The sequence below is a fragment of the Tupaia chinensis genome, unplaced genomic scaffold (assembly GCF_000334495.1).
Source record: "Tupaia chinensis unplaced genomic scaffold, TupChi_1.0 Scaffold000695_1, whole genome shotgun sequence".
Lineage (NCBI taxonomy): Eukaryota > Metazoa > Chordata > Mammalia > Scandentia > Tupaiidae > Tupaia > Tupaia belangeri.
The window spans coordinates 253,781-272,939 of record NW_006160218.1 but is presented as its reverse complement, the minus strand read 5'-3'; the positions used below and the strand labels follow the sequence as shown (position 1 = coordinate 272,939).

General features: G+C 53.1%; 1 protein-coding gene across 1 annotated transcript in view; it reads left to right on the top strand.

Moving 5' to 3' along the window:
• Positions 1-6,143: 6,143 nt before the first annotated feature.
• The window catches only part of LDB2 (LIM domain binding 2), a 184,545-nt gene continuing 171,529 nt past the window's right edge, over positions 6,144-19,159 (top strand). Inside the window, exons 1-3 of the mRNA XM_006160623.2 lie at positions 6,144-6,230; positions 6,474-6,638; positions 11,833-11,935. Of these exons, the coding sequence (XP_006160685.1) occupies positions 6,144-6,230; positions 6,474-6,638; positions 11,833-11,935 (355 nt within the window). The remainder of the gene's footprint in view (positions 6,231-6,473; positions 6,639-11,832; positions 11,936-19,159) is intronic.

Here is a 19,159-nt window from a genome sequence, read left to right as displayed (position 1 = left end):
GCTGACAATTAAAATTACATTAGACATTTATGGCCAGGACAGAGAAGCCCCATGGCTGATCAAATCCCGCCTGAAGAATAGTGTTACAGTCTCGAAGGCCACAGAGAGGCTGGCCAGAGCTCTCATTTTCTCCTCGTTAAATCACAGAAGGCCTGAATGGCCACCCAGGAGTTGTCCCCACTCAGTGGGCTTGTGTCTGCCTTTGCTTTGTTTAAAGCTTCGTTTTCTTTGTGTTCTAGCAGGAAGAGATGCAGAGAAGGCTTTGGGGCATGTCTGGCTGACCCTGGCTGTGTCGTGGGCACACACTTTTCCGCTCTTATGTGTCCTGCTTTTTGGTGGCAAGAATACGATAAGACACCACTTAATTCGGAGCTTCCTTGTCTGTCCTTGGTTTCTGAATAGTCTTTCCATCATAGATGGCTCTGCTTTCATGTGGCCATATGCCCCTTGATTGGATTTCTGTGGGAAATGGAGTTTGCTTTACTCAGTAATATTTCTAAGGGGACTTAAGTGGTCTTCAGATTCTTTTTCCTTCTATCCCCTTGCTTTTAAAAAAGAATTTTAATTTGATATCATCTCTTGTTTCTGTGCTGGAACTGGTCTCCAACTTCTAGTTGTGCATTGTAATTCCCTTCCTTACGGCAGTCACTTGGCCTTCCGTTAAGATAACTGGATGAGAATCAGACTTGGGAGAGTCAGTGCGGATTTTGTATGTGATGTTGCTCTTGAAGCCAGTGGGCCCCTCTGCTTGCTGACTTTATGTGGTCTCAGGAAGAACAAAATAAAAGTCATCAGTGCGTGATCTCATGGAAACCTCTTGCCATTGGGCGCACAGGTGTGAGGAGCCCAGAGCTTGCCAATGAGGGAATGACCTTCCAGGAGGTGAACTGGCTTGTCCAGGGCCATGCATGCAGAGTAAGTCAGAGCTAGAAGGCTTCTGGAAACCCTCTCTCTACCTCCCTGTCCTGTAGGATAATCTTTATTTTTGGAGAGGTTTTTGCTATAGGGCGCGTGTGCTCGCCAGACAGACAGAGACAGAAAGCGAGAAATCACCCCCTGGGGGGATGGCCATGCTGCAATCCCTTCTCCTCCATTTTCCTCTTGGGATCTTGGGCACGCACGCACATGCACCCGGCATGAGTTTAAGCCACCGGGTCTGGGACTCGAACAGCAGTCAACTATGTGGGAGTCCAGCGGCAGAGCCATTATGCTAACTGCTGGTCCCCCTGTAGGATAATCTCCTAAAATCTAAGTAAACGGGGGCGGGGGGAACCTGCTTCTGAGATGTTGGAGCAGAACAAATTACATCTAGTGAAGTGTTTTAGTGAGTCTCGTGCTACACACTATTGGTAATGCATGCCACTTCTCCACCTGCAGGGGAAGAGGCTCAGTTCTTACTTAACGCAAAGACTGAAGCGTTCGGGGTGCAGGTGTGAGCAGCGGAGTCAGTCTGGGCTCAGGAGACGCGAACGCAGCAGCAGCTGTGTACTCCCACAGTCCCGGCTTAGGGATTCCACCTGGACGTTCTTGCTTGACAATGGTGCGAAGACCACACAGGCTCACCCTCCTTATAAGTCGAGGGGCCTCTGCGTGAAATGGATGTTTAAAGGTATTTATGAATTTCCTCCAGGGTCAGACAGAATGCGATTCCAGCTCTGGCCGCAGCCCCATCCGGCCCGGCTGCAGCGTGCTCCACGTGTTCTGAAGGAAGCCTGTGCTGATCTGGGCCTTCCCACGGGATCGCCCTGCCCCCTGGCCCTGCGTTTAGCTTCTTCTTGCCTTGGCGGTATTTTCAACCGATAGTGGGTTTAGCTGTAATGTAATCACGAGGGGCACTGGGTTGATGTCTGCTGTCTGGGGGGAAGTCGATCCATTCCTGTTCACCTCGCCACCTCCGAGGCCCACTTGGAACCTTCTAGGTCTCCCTGGGGCCCCTGCTCCAACAGGGGTGCCCCACCGCAGAGGGCATCCGGCAGTGTCTGAAAACGTTTCTGGCTGGCCCAGCCCAGGGCAGTGTGGTGGGCATCTGGACAGAGGCTGGGGCTGCTGCTCGGTTAGGGTGCACCCCTAAGAACTGGCCCACTCCAGGTGCCGGCAACACCCGGTCGGGAGCCCTGCCGAGAGCGACCCTGCGAGCCTCCCTGCCCCCTTGCAGCACAGAGAAAGCTCTCTTGGGACACCCCCTGGTGGTGATGTGTCGCCACTTTAACCCTGACAATGGCCCCAGGACTTCACCAAAGCATAAGTGGGGGCAGGCGGTTGATGAAGGAGGGCCCTTAGGTTTGACAGATGGGGACACAGGCCATGCACGACTGCCCAAGGGCATTTTGAACACTCAGGGTTCTTTACTTTGGGCTTATCTAAAGTCGCCCAGATCAGAATTAGAGCACAGCTTGCTGGTGCCCTGGACACTGACAGCGGGTCTGAACCCCGACCCGGCAGCTCTCTGCCCGTTTTCTGCACTGCCTTTGCCTGCCCAGTTGTGATGTCTGCTGATGAGGGAGAGATGGCAGCTAAAGGTGGATGTGACCATCTGTGGGCGTTCTGATCGGTGAGGCCTTTGATAATCAAGTTCCGTTCAGACGTGACCACCCCGTGGGCGTTCTGATCAGTCAGGCCTTAGATAAAGTTCGTTCGGGTTTCTGGCGCCATTCAGCCCGGCGTCTTGGAGCTCACAGCCAGCAGTTTCCATCCTACAAGACATCTTACATACTGAAATGAAAACCTTATCTTTCCTTTAGCTAGAGTTTTAGAGTTAAAGGCCCTCATTCATGGCCAATGCTGTTGATTACCAAAGTCTGAGGTCTTACCCCTCAACATGGGCCATTACAAGTGAATGGATCATGCATTTCAAGAACTTTAGAAAATACACTTGACTTGTTTGTTCAGCTCTTATTATTTTTCAGTTTGGAAAATACTCACTTTTTCTTTAGCAGAAGGGGAAACCGAGGACCCATCCCTCTAGGGACCCCTGCTCGGTTTCAGTCCCCCTATTTCTTTGGGCAGCCTCTGAGTCCTGAGGGGAAATGGGTGCTGACCTACCTGGCTGCTTCTTGCTGAACAGGGACACAGTTTCCGGTTAGGGTTAGAGGAAATGGCTCTTCCCTTCAAAGTACTCAGGACCCTCCTGCATTGTCAACACCTACGACTAGCTTCCGCTGTTACGTCCCCAACCAGAAGCTCTTGTGAATGCCATATGCCCCGAGAAGCAGCCGGTTGCCGGCCTGTCTCACTAGCAGCCGGTACTCAAGACCTCATCTGACCCAAGATCTGTATGTGCACCATGAATGCTGCCGTGGCGCAAATTCTCCCGAGAGCCAAGATGCCATTCAGAGCCACGCTATGGTCCAAGACGCATTCTGCCGATGAAACACGGTGAAACCGCGGGCCGAGGCAGTCTGCTGGGACTGCCTGGTGCAGTCTGCGCACAGTGACTACAGTGACGCACGGCTACTGTGTTGGTGAGGGAGTCTCAGACTGACCACCCGCAGTTTGTAAAAGTCAAGAAAAGCCGTGTAGCTTTCATGAATCAAAATCCAAAATGTTAAGAAAAATTTGCTGAAGACTTAAAGCCAGGAAAAAATGTACAATTCTGTCCAAACAGTAGGTAGATACTAAAACCTCACAACAACAAATATGGGCAGAGCTAAAATCTAGTGACAAGTGCATTACTGTTTTCTTCTGAAATATTTTTTTCTTCTCTCCATTTCTCCTTTTACCAAAGAGAAGCATAGTAAAACTAACTTATTTGCAAAAAATAAGTTTACTCTCAATGTGGTCTGTTTCTTGCACAAAGCCCGTCAGAATACTGAGTTAGTTGGCTTTACCAGAACGTCAGAGTAGACTCTCAAAGCCTCCCAAGGCTACTGAGCCGAGCCAGGAATTCATCCTCAGATGTGCCTTTCAGTACCTGTACTTGAAGTTTTGGGGCCTGTCGGGAAGGGAGTCTTTACTTACCTGCCAGGCAGAGCTCTTTACAGTTCCAGGCAATGTTTGCAAGGGCTTCTGTTTTCATAGTTTAAAAATGTTGGTTTTCTTTGTCTGTGTTTACCTTACACTTGGTTATGTGAGCTGTCTAGTTTGTTTTTGCCATATGAAAGTTGGTGTCCTCACACTCCTTGTCGAATGACGCCCCCTGGCCCTGCTGCCTGGCACGGGCGTCTCTACCCAGTGCTCACTCCCTAATCCTATTTCCTGCTGTCCAGGCTGTCCTGCTGTCATTTGCCCAGCCTACCTTTGTTATTTTATATCAAAATTTAATGACATTCTTGTGTTACGATATACCACGTGTAAGCATTATGCTGAAAGATTCTGGAGGGCATACCACCGTTTCCCAAGCCCTTCTCTGCTGCAGAGCAAGCACATCGTCCCAGGTTCCTTCTTCCCTTGTTTTGAATGCTCCTGTGGTGAATAATTTTGAGTATAAAACATTTACATATTTTTGGATTATGTCCTTTGGATAGTTTCCCAGAAATAGAATTACTGAGTCAAAGGGCATGAATATTTTTAATGCTTTTAATTCATGGCATATATTTATTTTTAAAATTAAAGTGCAGAAAGATTCTGGTATGTTCCTGTGCTCCGCGATGCAGCGGCAGTGAGCTGGGCTGTGGCAGGGAAGGGCTGGGAAAGGCTGCCCTGCGGAAGCTCCAGAGGGAGAGTCCCCTTTTTGGTTGTCTTGTTTCACATTTATTTCCTTAAATTTCCAGAGGGTGTGTGCACTCACCAGAGATGAGATAGAGAAAGAGAGAATGAGAGAGACCTGGCCCTGGGGTGTGGTCATGCACAGTCCCGCCCACGCCCTGAGCAGGGTTTCCAGGCTGCTGGGGCTGGGTCCAGGCTGTGGCTGGCCGAGTGGGACGTGGTCCCTGCAGTGCTGGGGACCTACCAGCCCTGACAGGCTTCCCTACCTTTATAGACCCAGAGAGCAGTTTATCACGCTGGGCTCCCCACCAAGCAGGCAGTGGGAGCTCGGCTCCCAGGAGCACAGCCTCTGATGTGCTGGAGGACAGGCAGGGCCTGAGTGCTTCCCAAAGAAAGAGCGGGCTGCAGCGAGAGCAGGTGGGCTCCTGATGGTCTCATGGGAACAGGAAGCTGGATGGAGTGCCAGGAGGAAGACAGGCTCTGCTTCGCTGGTCCAGAGGCCCCAAGGAGGGGAGCGTGGCCTCGGCAGAGGAAAGGTCCCAGGGTAGGAGCCCAGAGATCTGAGCAAAGGGAGTGGGGGAGTGAGCAGAGGGAGCTGGTGCTGGCACACTGGCCGTGGGCCATGACAGTCACAGGGGCGGACACAGTCTGTGGGCCTTGTTCAAGGGCCACCCCACCTCCTCTGTAGGCACAGGTCACAGGGAAGCGGGGGTGGGGGGGACAGGGATAAGCAGTAACAGCCCCTGATGTCCAGATCATCACTGAAGGCCCTGACAAGGGTGGTGTGGGAGGACAGTGGTTAGATTCTCCCTACATTCAGGTATGAGGTGATGGAAAGAGGAACCTAAAACATGCTCTAAGATGCTGGCTGGTGACCAGGAGGCTGGAATTGCTTGACGGAGCTGGGGAAGATGGAGAACAGGCTCAGGCTGGGTGGGAGGCGGGATGGAACTGGCCCAGCTTTGGCCCTGGCAAGTCTGCAGCGCCTCTTGTGGGAAGCGCAGGCATCCCCGAGACAGCAGAGCCACCATCGTGGAGGCCCAGGGAGAAGCTGGGCTTCATGTTCTCGGGGAGAGGATAGGTCCCTGGTAAACACACGTGGAAACTGAAGAGGGGAGCAGTCACCCATCATCAAGATAAACCTATTCTTTTCTTTGTAGGATCACTAAATATTCCGGGTTTCTTCTATTTTTCTTTGTGAACAAAACCCTTTGTCCACTTTCTCCAAGTAGGAAGAGGGGAAACCTTGAGTTTTCTTCTCCAGTGGCTCCCTGAGGCCTTGGTCCTGGCGTAGACCTCCAATTTTTAGCGGTGACTTAAAGAATGATTCCCATCATGTGACCAACTATTCAGAAACAGCTGGGTGGGTCACAAAAATAAGCTCTTGCAGAAACCTCTGCTCCGCTGTGTTCACGCGGGAACAGGAAGCACGAGCTGTGTGACAGTGAGCTGCTCTGGATTCTTGTGAGCTGCTGCCCCACTGCTGCAGTCTGTGTCACATGGACTCTCACGCCAAGACGGTGACCTCGGATGGGCCATCAGATGGGCCGCGGCCCGTCATCAGCAAGAAGAGTCTCACCGTCCACGTCAGTCTCCACAGCCTTGCTTGGCACGACTTCTTGTGTCCGAGAGCCTCCATGTTGGCGTCTGACTGTGACACGAAGACCACTCCTCACACCGGACACTCCACCAGAGCAGGCCATGGGTCGGACATGGTGGCTGGAAACTCGAGTTTAGGGACCAGAGCAGAGTGGATTCCAGCGTTGCCACTTCCTGGCTCTGTGGCCTTCACACCTTGCTGACCTCCTGGGGTCCCATGTCTCATCTAGGCTGAGGTCCTGAAAGAACAGGCCCGACAGACGCCGGGAGCTGCAGACTCTGCAGACATGTCCACCAGTGTGCTCGGTAGAGTAAAAGCCCCGGCCGCAGGCAGTGGACGGAGGAGAGAGACCATACTCAGCCTTCCTGAGAACAGCGCTGCTGTGTTCCTGTGGGTTTGAGAAGGCAGTGCTTTTGTCCTTGTGGTTTGTAAGAGGTTTTTGCCTTAGGGCATCCACATGCTGAAAATAGAGGGGGAGAAAGAGAGAGAAAGGAAAGTAAGAAATCACCCCCTGCGGGGGGGCACAGTTCTGCTGGGGGAAGCAACTTCCACCCTATGACGCCGACACCTGCGTCTGCGTGTAACCCCAGAGTGTGGTGGGGTTCTGGCTCTGGGCTGTCTGCAGGAGGAGCGCCCTGGGCACTTGGCCCACTCAGTTGCTTGGGTGTTGAACAGTTAAGATAGATGGTTGGAAGAATATTCTGGAAAGAACCAGAGGGGAGTGGTTCTGAGAGCCCAAAGTTAAGAGCCATGGAGGACCCTGTGTTTGACCTCTATCTCTGCAGTTTGAGAGCTGTGTCCTCTAGCAGAGATGGGACTGCTCTGAGCTTCAGTCTCCTCAGCTACAACATGCAGCTGACCGCAGTATTTAGAGGGATGCTGGGAGGTGCTAAGGAGTTTATCCTAATGTCGATGAGTCCCGGATGGTGGTGGGCACACAGCAAGTGCTAGGGACCTGCTGTGTTACGAAATGTGTGTGCATCAGGAGACCATGTTTTGAGAAAGCATAAAGATTAAAGATTAGGGATTGAGTAGACTGTACCCAGTGGTGATGTGAGGGTGGAGCCCACAGCTCGGCTCACGGGAGGGAGGCTCTGGGTTGGATCAGGACATTCCTGAACACATGAGGGCGTGTGTGCACGGTCAGGCCGGCCCGGACCAGGGCTGGATCGCGGTGTGAGAAGCCTCCTTCTTTCTTAGAATAAATGAACGAATGTTTTTAAGTATTAAAGACCTTTGCAGTCCTGGAAAATCAATAACGTGCATGTCCTTCATCCTGAGGGCGACAATGGGAGGATCGGCAGAGGCCTGAGGTCGGGGCCTTCTGTCTCTCGTGTCCATAAATTTGGGGAAAGCGACGTGGCCACACGCCCTCCTGCCTCAGCTGTCCGAGCACAGCCGTTCCCCTGCACTGCCTCCTGAGAGTGGTCAGCTGTGTGTGTGGAAAGAGAGGGCTGCAAGGGAACACACGGTGACAGAGTAACTTTGCGTGTGAGGCCGGGTAGGGCAGGAGTGGCCGTGTTCTCAGAACCACAGAGGTGGGCAGGGATCGCTGCTCTCAGACCCCCACTCTTCACTTCGACCTGTTTAAGTTTATTTTAATTAAAAAGAATCACATTTTCAAGGAGTACAAGCTTTAAGTATCGTTCATTCTTTGGAGGGGGTGTATGTGTACCACGTGACAAGTGGTTGCCATGGTAATTTCTCATTATTGTTGAATTGAAAAATAATTACTCTGGCAAAAATCCCACGTAACCTGTCAGTGCTTAAGTTAAAGATGCCGGGGGCAGCTTCCGTGCCAGGATCGTGTTTTCAGTGGGGAGGGATGGGGCTGGGAACAGGAGAGAGCCCAGGACGGGAGCAAAGTGCTTTTGTGGATTTTTAAATATAATTAAGACTCTCTCCTGCGTCTGACAGGCATGTGTCTCTGGTCCTGACACACGGCTTGGCTGCCAGTGGAACGCAGGCTCACCTGTGAGCCGGGACAAAAGGACTGGGATTTTAGTTGCAGAAATGCATATAAGGGGTCGTTTCGAACGGAGGGGCTTCCATGGTACTTTTGCCTAATTAAAATATATGACAATTGTCAACAGCGCGTCTCCGCCGGTGTCCAGGCGGAGTTAATTCCGTCTTTATTTACCTGGAGATGGTTCTGTGTGACTGTCACTTCCCAACTCTGGGAGAAGCACCCAGTTCCCACACACTGACCTCTGAGAGTCACTGAGCATGCGTAAACTGAGCAGCAGCAGGGACTGCATGCACTGGGCTGCTGGGCAGGGATGCGCCCCGGACGGGAGGCCTTGGCTGGGTGTCTGGAACCAGAGGGCGCCCCTCGACTGGGCGGCTGGGACACAGGCCATGGGCAAGACCCTAGGACTCCCTGCTTTCCTTCCTGAGTCGAGGTTAAGAAATGACCCTCCTGTCACCCTCTTCCTCTAAGAGGACCGTGGGAGAATCCGCTGTTACCGTCTCTCTCCAGTTCTCGTGTGGTCTCGACGTGGAGACGTTCGGCTGTCTCCCGGCAGGGCTGGGCGCTGGTATGTCGGACCGCACTGAGCACGCCCCTTGATGTACTCAGGTTCATGTCGACCCGTGCATCACTCAGACCGGCCTTCCCGACAGGAGCACGGGGGTCTCAGAGAGGGCTGGGTAGGACCAGCGCAGGGCCGCCGCGTCGTGGACGCACGCTGTGGGAGTGCTCCCTGGGCACCTGTTCTGCAAGGCCCCCCCGTTCCAGGTGCTCGACAAGAGCTGGGAAGTGGAGGGAAGGAGTCTTTTCCTTCTGGCTGTCCACAGCTCACAAGGGAGTTGGTGGCTAAGAAGCAGGCAGGAGTGTCGGGTCTGCCAGAGCCCCTCCCAGCTGCACCTGGGCCGTTCCCCAGCCCCCTGCCTCTCATATCAGAACCCGCGTGACTGGTCCCAGAAACTGCTAGACAAAGGTCTCCGGACAACTTCGCAGAGGAGCTCTCCTGAGTGGGGGTTGTGACGGTTCGACAGGAATTTCATTGATTCATTCAGTCATCTTGTTAGCCACAATGACTGGCCGCAAGGTTACCGAGGTGCAGGACCTTTCCTGAGCCGTTGGCCGCCCGCTCGTGCAGTCGGTGTAGACCGCGTGACAGCTCCTCCTCCTGGACCCTGTGGTCTGTGGCGCCTGCCCGGACTCCCTGCCCAGCCCGTGGGGCCGTGGCTCACAGACAACCCTCATCTCAGTCTCGCCTCAGTCCTTTCCTTTCTCCCGGGGACCTCAGGTCAGCTGGGGGCTCCTGGGCTTCTCCTGTCCCCGGTCCACGGTGAGCAGAAGCGCAGAGACCAAGAACTGGGCGCTGCGGGGAGAGGCAGGTGGAACACCTGACTGTGGCAGGCCCTGGCCGTGAGCGAGGCTCCAGGTTCGTGAGCCTCCTTGCAGGCCCTTCACTTTGCTGCCCACGAGGCCAAGGAGCTACTAACCGCCCTGGTGACCGGAAGGCACCTTGGGTTTATAAACAGGCACACGCACAGATTTTTCCTGTAGCGTGTTTCTGAGGTAGTTCTTCAGAACCAGGACTGTCTTCTGCCCTGGAGACAATGTCATGGAGTCGGGAAGGGCATTTCTTCCCGCTTCCCTGTGTCCTGGGCCATCCATCCTCACGGCCACCTGCCGGGTAGCCACTGCTCTGGCCGGGACCCCGGCTTCCTCGAGGGAGGTAGCCCGGGGGCAAGAGAAAGTGAGAAGGGCCACATTGCCCATGGAGTAGTCGCCATGGTGACACCCCAGCCACAGGGGCTGCAAGGAGTCTGAACTGGCACCAAACACTCCCCTTCGCACCCCTCCTGTTCCCGGAATCCCGAATTGCAGAGAAAATGGTGGTGGGCACAGAAGGGCTGGTGGGGGCTGGGACACGCAGGGCCTGCGTGTGGGTCCACGCCCAGTGTACTAGGGAAGTCCACTTGCCTCCCACACCGCCATCTCTGCAGTGGTCGGCGGGCGTCGGTACAAGCACTTTAGCTCACTGACCAGACGATCTTCCTGAGCAACGCCACGGGTGAGGCACTGCGCTCAGGTGGGAGGCGACAGCCAGCTCGGCCAAGGCCCTGCCCACGGGGCCTCTGCCCTGTACGGAGTGGGGACACGTGTGGTCAGACGAGCACGGTGCAGTGACACCAGGGGGGTGTTAACTAGCTCTCGTTTTCCACCTGCGCGCAAACAGGAGTCAAACAGACCAGAGCGTGTCTCCCAGCTAGGTCTCACCAAGCCCACCAAGCTGCCTGCCGACTGCTCACCAGGCTGTCTGGTGAGAGTGGTTTGAGCTCTCTGGGGACAGGGGCCATCCTCATTCTGCCCTGTGTGCCAAGGGCCCGCCCAGAGTTAAGTGCTCAATAAATATTTGTTTTAGAAAGGGAAAAAAAAACAGGGTAGTTTGTATGTGGATCCCTGCATTGCCCCTGGGTGGTTCTGTGTTTACCTTGTTTTACTAAGAAGAGTATTGGCTTCTGGCAATCTGGTGAGAGCCAGAGAAGGGGGTTCTTTCCGAAGCAGAGGCCGGCACCCATATCCCGCGGCTCCTTAATTACTCTTGCTGGGACCGAGGCTCGTTCCTGAGGCCTTCCCGGGCAACAACTGAGTGCTGTCTCGGGCAGAGCACCTTCATGGGGAAGCGAGGCCTGGCAGAGGAGACTGTTCAGTGTGCAGAGGAGACTCCTCCCTGCACCACAACCCACCCCCTGTCTCCCCACAGCTGACAGGCAGCTGTGAGGCGTCTTCTCCTAAATTCTGGCACGAACCAACGATGCTCTGGGAAGGATCATACATGAGCATCTGCGAGGAACTCGGGGCTGGTCAGAGGACGAGGTTGGTTACGGGCTCCTCAGACACTCTGACTCTCCTCTCCTGTTACAAGAGGCCCCTCCCCTAGAGAACAGCAGATTCCAATGGCCTGGACCTGGGCCGACTCCAGAGTGCTTTCTGGATGAGCAAGAGAAAACTCAACCAAGACAACAGTTCACAAGGCGGCCTGCATGCTGCCAAGCTGCTCCAAAGCCATCATTTTAGTTCCCGCGTGGCTACCCATCATCGTAAGACAACTGTGGAGAGCAGTCTCCGTGCACAGACGGTCCCGTGTGCGTAGGCCTGTCCACGCGTGTCCACATGGCAAACCTCCGTCTTGAGGAGGGAAGTCTGCCTAGAGGAGAGCTAACTTATGTTTAGACACCCTCCTTAACCTGGTTGTAATATTGTCACTTCTGCTTGTAAAAATGGTTCTTAAGGAGCCGAGACAGAGAGGAGCCAAATGTATCTCACATTAAACGCAGACCTTTAGTTAAAAACATCGCCTGTGCTCCAGAGTGGCTTATTAGCTCTCCCTGAAAGTGTCCTCTAGAATTAACTTCCACTCAGTTCGTGCTAGCCCGCCTGAACTGGAATACGGTCCCCGTTTGAGGCCATTGATGCGAAGAATGACCATGCACCCGCCACATCCTCCTGGAACACCCACACAGATGCTAAGTAACCAGCAAGCTGTGACTGCGATTTCTTTCTCTTCTTTTTCTTTTCTCTGTGAGAAATTTTCTGCTCTTGCCTGTTAAATGAATGATCTGTCTTTTTGCAGGACAGTGACAACCTCTGGTGGGACGCCTTTGCCACTGAATTTTTTGAAGATGATGCCACATTAACCCTTTCATTTTGTTTGGAAGACGGACCAAAGCGATACAGTAAGAAAGAAGTTTATTTTTCTAATATTCCATCTTTCTGTGCCTGTTGGAAAACTGCAGGGATCTTCAGGGAATAGCACAGCCCGACGGCCCGATGGCCTGACGGGCTGACAGCCCTGCCTCCGCCGCTGACAGCGCTCCGGCTCGCTGTCAAGGCGTGGTCACTGGTGGCAGCAGTGGGCTGGGAGGACTCTCCTTCGAGGCTGGGGATGTCTGGGCACTCGCCTGTTCAGCGCGTCACCGCACTTGGCACTGAGTGAAGGCCATGCTCCACGCCCTCTGCAGCCCCTTCAGCCTGATGGTGCACATGACACCCCGTGTTACATTGCCGAAGGTCCCTGTAAAAACATGTTTCTTCTCATCATCACATCAGCCCCTCCTTCTAACCCTCTTATCAATTAGCTCACGTATTTATCTGACAGGTGCTATCTTTCGGGGAGGGGGGGACCTTGCTTTGAACATACAGTTTGGGATTCGTGTTGACAGAATCACAGTGACTTATCTTCCTGCCAGTGCGAACTCTGTGAAGACCCTCAGATTACAGCCTGTGGCACCTTGGGTAACAGCTGGCCTGTCCTGATTAGGTTCAGCCAGCTTGTCAGAAATCAGGTCTGTTCCTGTGCTATCAGACCAAGAGGCATAGATACGTCAGCACGAAAGCAATTAATGTCCACTTAGATCAGAGACGTGTTTTCAGAAACCAGTGTAGCAGGTGCGAAAGTGCGTCTGAGGGAGACACCCGCTGTCACAGACTGACTGGGAGGCCCCGGCCTGGATGAGGTCATCCGGAGCACTGAGACTGATGGGTGACGCAATCACAAACTTCGACTGTAGACACTACATCTATTTCAGAGCCACTGGGAGACAACTTTCCTTTATTTCGGGGGGGCGTTAGACAACGTGACACTGTTGTAGCCATTGCATGGCTCGTGGATCAATCGCGATCAAATATGCAGATGGCGATCCCGTGCCCGTGGTCGCTCACATGTGCAGACAGTGATCCCGTGCCTGTGGTCACTCACGTGTGCAGATGGCGATCCTGTGCCTGTGGTCACTCACGTGTGCAGACAGTGATCCCGTGCCTGTGGTCACTCACGTGTGCAGATAGTGATCCTGCGCCCGTGGTCGCTCACATGTGCAGACAGTGATCCCGTGCCTGTGGTCACTCACGTGTGCAGATGGCGATCCTGTGCCTGTGGCAGGGAGTGCAGGACATGTGAGACTGAGGAGCCTCTTCAGAGCCATGCATTGTGGGCTTTGGAGGGAACAGGACACAACTCAGAAACTCCTTGGGTTAAGAGGGCCAGGTGGACAGCAGGCAGTGGGCACTCAAGGTGTCTTCACATGTGACAGGATCCAGTCTGGGGCACTGATGAGCCCACTTCTCAGGTCCTGCTGAGGAACTCCTGTGCCCACGGGGTACCCTGGTAGTTGCATGCCCTGGAGAGTGTTCCGGAAGTCCCCAGAGATAAATGAACTCTGCAGTCGCAAAATTAATCCCTCCGCAAAAGGCTTTCTGATCAATGGCGGATGATATCCCACCAAGCAGTCTTCCATCCTTGAAGCTGCCTTGTTTTCTTTTCTGAGGCAGAAGCTCAGATAACTTTGCATTTGAATTATCATTGTTTAATGTTCCTGTGCTTCAACAGCTCCAGAATCCATCACAGCCCAGGAACTAGAATTGCAGTTTTAAGGCTGGTGGTCCTCTGCTCACCCACCCAGTGCTATGGGGGTGAGAGGGCCAGCCCTGCTAGGACCCACCGTGTGTGGGTACGTGCTGACCCACCAAGTGCCTTGGCGGAGCAATGGCCGGCCCGCTAGGACCCACCGTGTGCGGGTACGTGCCAACCCGGCCAATCCTGCCCCAGCTACTTTGTTCCTTGGAGCCAAACATTTCCTAGCAGAAGAGAGACGTGATTGACAGTGCTGAGCCAGACTTGTCAGCCGCCTTGCTGACAGCCCAGTGATGTGTACACGGGCTGACGTGCCCGGACGACAGCTGATTGACAGTGGGCTGGGAGACAGGTGAAGCTTGTTTAGAAGCCAACTGCAGTCCATGCAGTGCCGAGCCGGGGCATAACCATGCCAGTCGGGGTAGCTCACTTCCTGCCAGATGGGAAGACCAGGGGCACCAGTAGCCAGGCTAGTCCCTGATGTCTCCCAGGAGCCAAAGACTTTGCATTTCCGAGGGTAAATGAGGTGTAGCTATCATATTTATATCTTTTTTTTTTTTTTTTTTAAAAAAAGCCCCTCAGTTACACACATGCTAGGTAATTAGAAATATTCTGGACTAGGCCTTCTTCGCTCTACCAGAACAACAAAAAACAACAGAAGAAACTTCCCGCGCCTTCCCACGTCTGCCTTTAGAGGGCGCTGTTGGCTGCGTGGTCCGTGTGTCCAAGCTAGCAAACCCCAGAACACGGTGTGCTCCTTCACTCGTCTGTCACACTTGTTATAAGGGTGTCTCGCCGGGTGGGGCTTTGCTGTGTCTTTGGCTGAATTCTCAGATGAATACTGGAACGCGCACTGAATAGGTGCTTGGTAAGTATCTCGAATGCCGAATGAATGTGGCGTTCATGAAGTAATAGACATCTGGGTAAAGCTTGTGTGGAGGAGAGTGCGGGCAAAGAGCCCTACACTGAGATCCGGCTTAAAGCTGGGGGACCTTGGCCCACAGTGGTTCAGGAGTAAACTCCAGGCCATGAGCTGAGCGCCTTCAGTAGGAAAACCAGCACCCACTCATTGAGGGAGTACATGCAGTGTGGGGGAGACACCGCCCCTCCTTTCAGAAGACTCCCCCCCTGCTGTGGCACACTGCGCCCCAGGTCTCTGCTCCTGGTAGGGTGGGCCCGGGTGGCTGTGACTGGTCAAGGGCAGAGACTGTCAGTCCAGGTGGAGATGCAGTCCTCTTCTTGGAGATGGGTGGCTGAAGGGAAGGCCAAGACAGGCCAGGGCACTCTGGGGACCGGCAGGGCACCCCCGAAGCCACCGCCTGGCCTGCCCTGCCCTGCCCTGAGACCCCGGTGAGGTCCCTGGCAGCTGCTGCAGTGGCAGTTCCAGGCAGGGGTTCTCCAGGGTCAGGTGCAATCTCAGGAGGGAAGAGGGTGAGGCAATTCTTTCTTGGTCAGCCAGTCGCTAGAATAAAGAGAAGGGCCTAGTCTGGAGATGGGCCGTGGTGGAAGTCAGGTGGAGGCTGGCTGGCAAGTCCCTGGCCTCGGGTAGGTGAGTCAGGTCGGATGACACACCAACCACACACACAACCTTCCTCCATTGCCCACGCGAAGGGGAAGGAGGTGGTCTCATGACATACGTAGTTCTGGTGACAAAAGGAGGCAGCAGACTGAGGGGGTTCTGTGGTTTCCTGGGAAGCCAGGGAAGGTCCTCAGCCCACCGCACACTGGCTCTGCAGCCCAGAGCGAGCGCACGGCCACAGTGAGTTCCCTTCGCTGTCCCAGAAGGACATGTGCATTCTCAGGCTAGCTGGCAGTGTCAGATGACTTATGCCCGTGGCCCACGGCGAGCTCCCTTCACCGTTCCGGGGATGTGCGTTTTCTCAGGCTAGCAGGTAGTGTCAGGTGACACACTCGTTCCCTTCCTTCCTCCTGGGCACGTGGCAGGCTGCGCTCCACACTGTCCTCCTTCCCACGCTGTCATGCCACGTGGGGTGTGTTCCTAGGACCCTCCTCAAGAGAACAGCGGTGACCAGGTCCTCAGGGTCACCTTCTCCAGAAACACGAGCTTTGCAGGTCATGAGGGAAGGAGTCCTTGGGGGGACTGGTACAGCAAGCTGCAGGGCACAGAAGGCAGCACGAGGCCTCCGGGCAGACACACCTGGGCTCTAACTGGTGTTTTGCTTGATCAATGGACATCCATTTCCTCTGCCAGTGGGTAGACGCGCGTCTCTGGTTTGCCAGAAAGTTCGTGAGATGATACAGGCAAAGGGCCCAGGGCCGCGCGAGTCAACGGTTGTCAGTATTTGTTGTCATCAGTAACGACTCCCGGCCTTGGCCTCGCTGCACTGCCTGCACTGGAGAGGCTTACCGTTAGGCAGGGACCTCCAAGGGAGGGTGTCTAGCGTGGTGCAGAAGCTCCCTGACCTAGCACAAGATCAAACGCACCTCCGAGGGACTGCTCCTGTGGAAATTCGATGTGGGAGGTGGGGCTCAGCTCCTGCAGAAGGAAATTTGTTGTGTCGCTGTGGCGAGGTGAGGCTCTCCCCCGCATTCCTGGTGAGTGGGAGTGGTAGTAGAGTGAGGAAGCTCTGTGGAGCTCTGTGGAGCGAGAGTCCAGAACCTTGGCCAAACTCTACAAGGTAAGCATCGTTTTGGAAGTTGGCTGAGAAAATGAGGCAGCTGCTAAGCGCCGTCTTGTTTCAGAGCTCTTCCTGTTGACTTGCCTCTCAGGAAGAATGGCTCCTGTCTGTCGCCGGGTCTCAAACCCAGCTCTATGTCTTACCACCTGTGGGACTGGGGGAGTCACTTTCAAAGCGTCAGCGGCCTTAGAGAAATGAGGGTTGGTGGACTGATGATGTGGTTTTAGTGGAAGACGCTGGACAGACACACCGTGAGTAGCAGCTGCCACTGAGAATGGTCGAATCCTGATGAATACATTGGCCCCAAGGTTGAGATAACATCTCCTTAACCCTTTAGCTACTGTCTGTCACCAGGGCTGGGATGTCTCCGTAATTCTCTGTCATAACTTTGTCATTTCATTTGACCTTCAGTCTTTCTAGAATGATGACTTCCAGCAGGACCACACACCTTCATGGTCATGGTAGCCAGACACAGTTCTGTGGTTGCTGGGGGATATTTCATTCCAAAAACAAAACACAACGAAATTTGTTTTAGCGAGTGCTGTCACTTTCAGCACACTGTTCCCACCCACCGTGGGGGTGGCCTGGGAGCTAGGGCCCTTGTGGGGTCATTTCTACACTTGCTTCTCTTCTCATTGTCCTCTCCACCTCTCTTTTATTCCGAAAGTGCTGGCAGCCTTGCAATATTGGCTAAGCCCTTCGAATTTGTCTTGGAGTGTGTGTTTTTATATGTTGGGTGCTGGGACATGTTCCCCTAAGGCAGAGAAACCCCACGAGGACCAGGCGGCTTTCCTCCCTCAGGGCGCCATTTTCTCCTGCTTTCACTTGCTCCCTCGTACAGCTGCATCCCCATCATGCTTGCTGTGTAGACGTGTGAAAGCATTTCCCCTGTTTTCTCTCTCTAAGATCACATTACGTGATTGGAAATCAGTTCTGGAAAATTACCTCATGATAATATGTGTAAGGCATGTTGCCATCATCCCTGAAAACTACTGTGGCATGATCGTGGCCATATGTAAAGATGCATGCAAAGAGCATGTCCTCCCATCCATGGGGAAGGAATTTCAAGGCCAAGGTCTATGCAGGTGTCGTTTTTACAGACCACACCTCTGTAGCGTTAGCTGGGATCTGGAAGGCATATTGTCGTGCGGCCATGAGGCCTCATCGAAGGACCTGTGCCAGCATGAGGGGTGTGGTCCTCCATAAAATGGCTCTGCTTCCCAACAGCCCTCATTCACTTTCCCACAATGATGGCGACCACAACTGTAGGTTCACATCCACATGGCGTAGATGTGAGCGTCTGCTCCATCACACAATATGATGTTAGACGTGTTGGTTGAACTTCTACAACCTGTTTCTTCATCTGCAATATCAAGGTAATAATGGTGCCCATTACAGGGTCCTTGTGAGGAGCAAATGAGATGCCCATGTAACTTGACTGTGTTGCCCAGGGAAAGAACATAGAAGACGTTACCACGTGAATTAACGCACAGCCGCGTGCATTACAGCTATGCTGCCGCTGACCCTTGGAACTGAGAGTGGGCAGTTCCCCATTCATCTAGTCACCCAGCATACGGCAGGAGAGCTCTGGCTCTGGACAGTGCCAACTCAGTCTTGCCTTCTTTCTACAAAGGAACCCTAACAATGTAATAACCAAGTGGAAAAAGATGACACCAGTGAAGATGGTGCTCTAAACAAGTCCACAGAGTTCTAGTTACACACCTGTCCAACAGAGGGTGAGGTCTCTACTCAGCACTTTTCAGAGAGCCGTTGACCATGTATGTCTGCCAACTGTGGACCCTACATCTTGTTTACGGAGGACCAGATGAAAGGAAATGGACTTGGGTTACAGCCAGAAAATTGCCTTAGAGAGAAGCCCTTCCTCAGAGTAGTCCTTGATGGCTAATTATGGGAATGGATTCTGGCCTGTGCATCGTGGCATGGCTGTCACTGTCTCAGAGGACTCTGGACAATGCATTCCTCCCCCGGAGTTGCAACGAATGGCTTCTGGAGGCTCTAGCCTGGCGTTGTGAGGTTAGTGAGTAACCCTCATGAGGCTGGTGAGATCTGGAGCCAATGAAGTTAAGACTGTGGCAGAATTTTATCTGGAGGTCACCCTCCTTCAGTCATTCAGGGACTTCACTCAGGGCTCATGGAGATGTTTGCCAGACACTGACCTAGGGCACCATCCTTGGGAAGTGGCAGTTCATAACACATTTTGAAATTTACTTTTGAATTCATATTTTTAAAAGTTTTGCCTTTAATGAACATAATCAACTAAGTTGGTCAGAAAGAGAATATTCTGCAGACATTAATGAGAAGTCTAGGACTAGTCATTACAGAGACATGGGAGAAAGCCCGCCTGAGAGATGGGCAGCAGTTTCTGAGGAAGGGAAGGCGGCTGCCTCTCTTCCCATTTGTGGTTTCAAATTGATGTATCAGAAGTCGCAAATTGGCCATAACAATAGACTGAGCGGACGTTCCATTCTCTCATCTCTAATAAATATTACACTAATGACCACATGAGGTAATGGACAGAGAAGCGCTTTGAACAAATCTAAAGTGCTATTCAAGTTGAAGGGATAATTATCCTCACATTGATAACTGATCTTTTGGATTTGATGAGCTTTATTTTCCCCTTGTGTTATAAGTCAAAAGGTTACAAAATATAGATTCTCTTTTCAGGGGGTCAAAATAGTCAAAGGTACAGGCTTAAGCTAGTAAGATCTTTGCCACTGAGACCTTAGCTGGGAGTTCTGAATGAGGCAGTAACCAGAAATGGGCAGTACATGTTGTTTTGAGACTGTGTGTAATGAGGATACTTACTACTTACGGGGTCCTGCCACAGGAACCTTCTGACTCTTCGTTTCATGGGGTGCATCTCTGTTTCTAACTCTGAGCAGCACACTCTT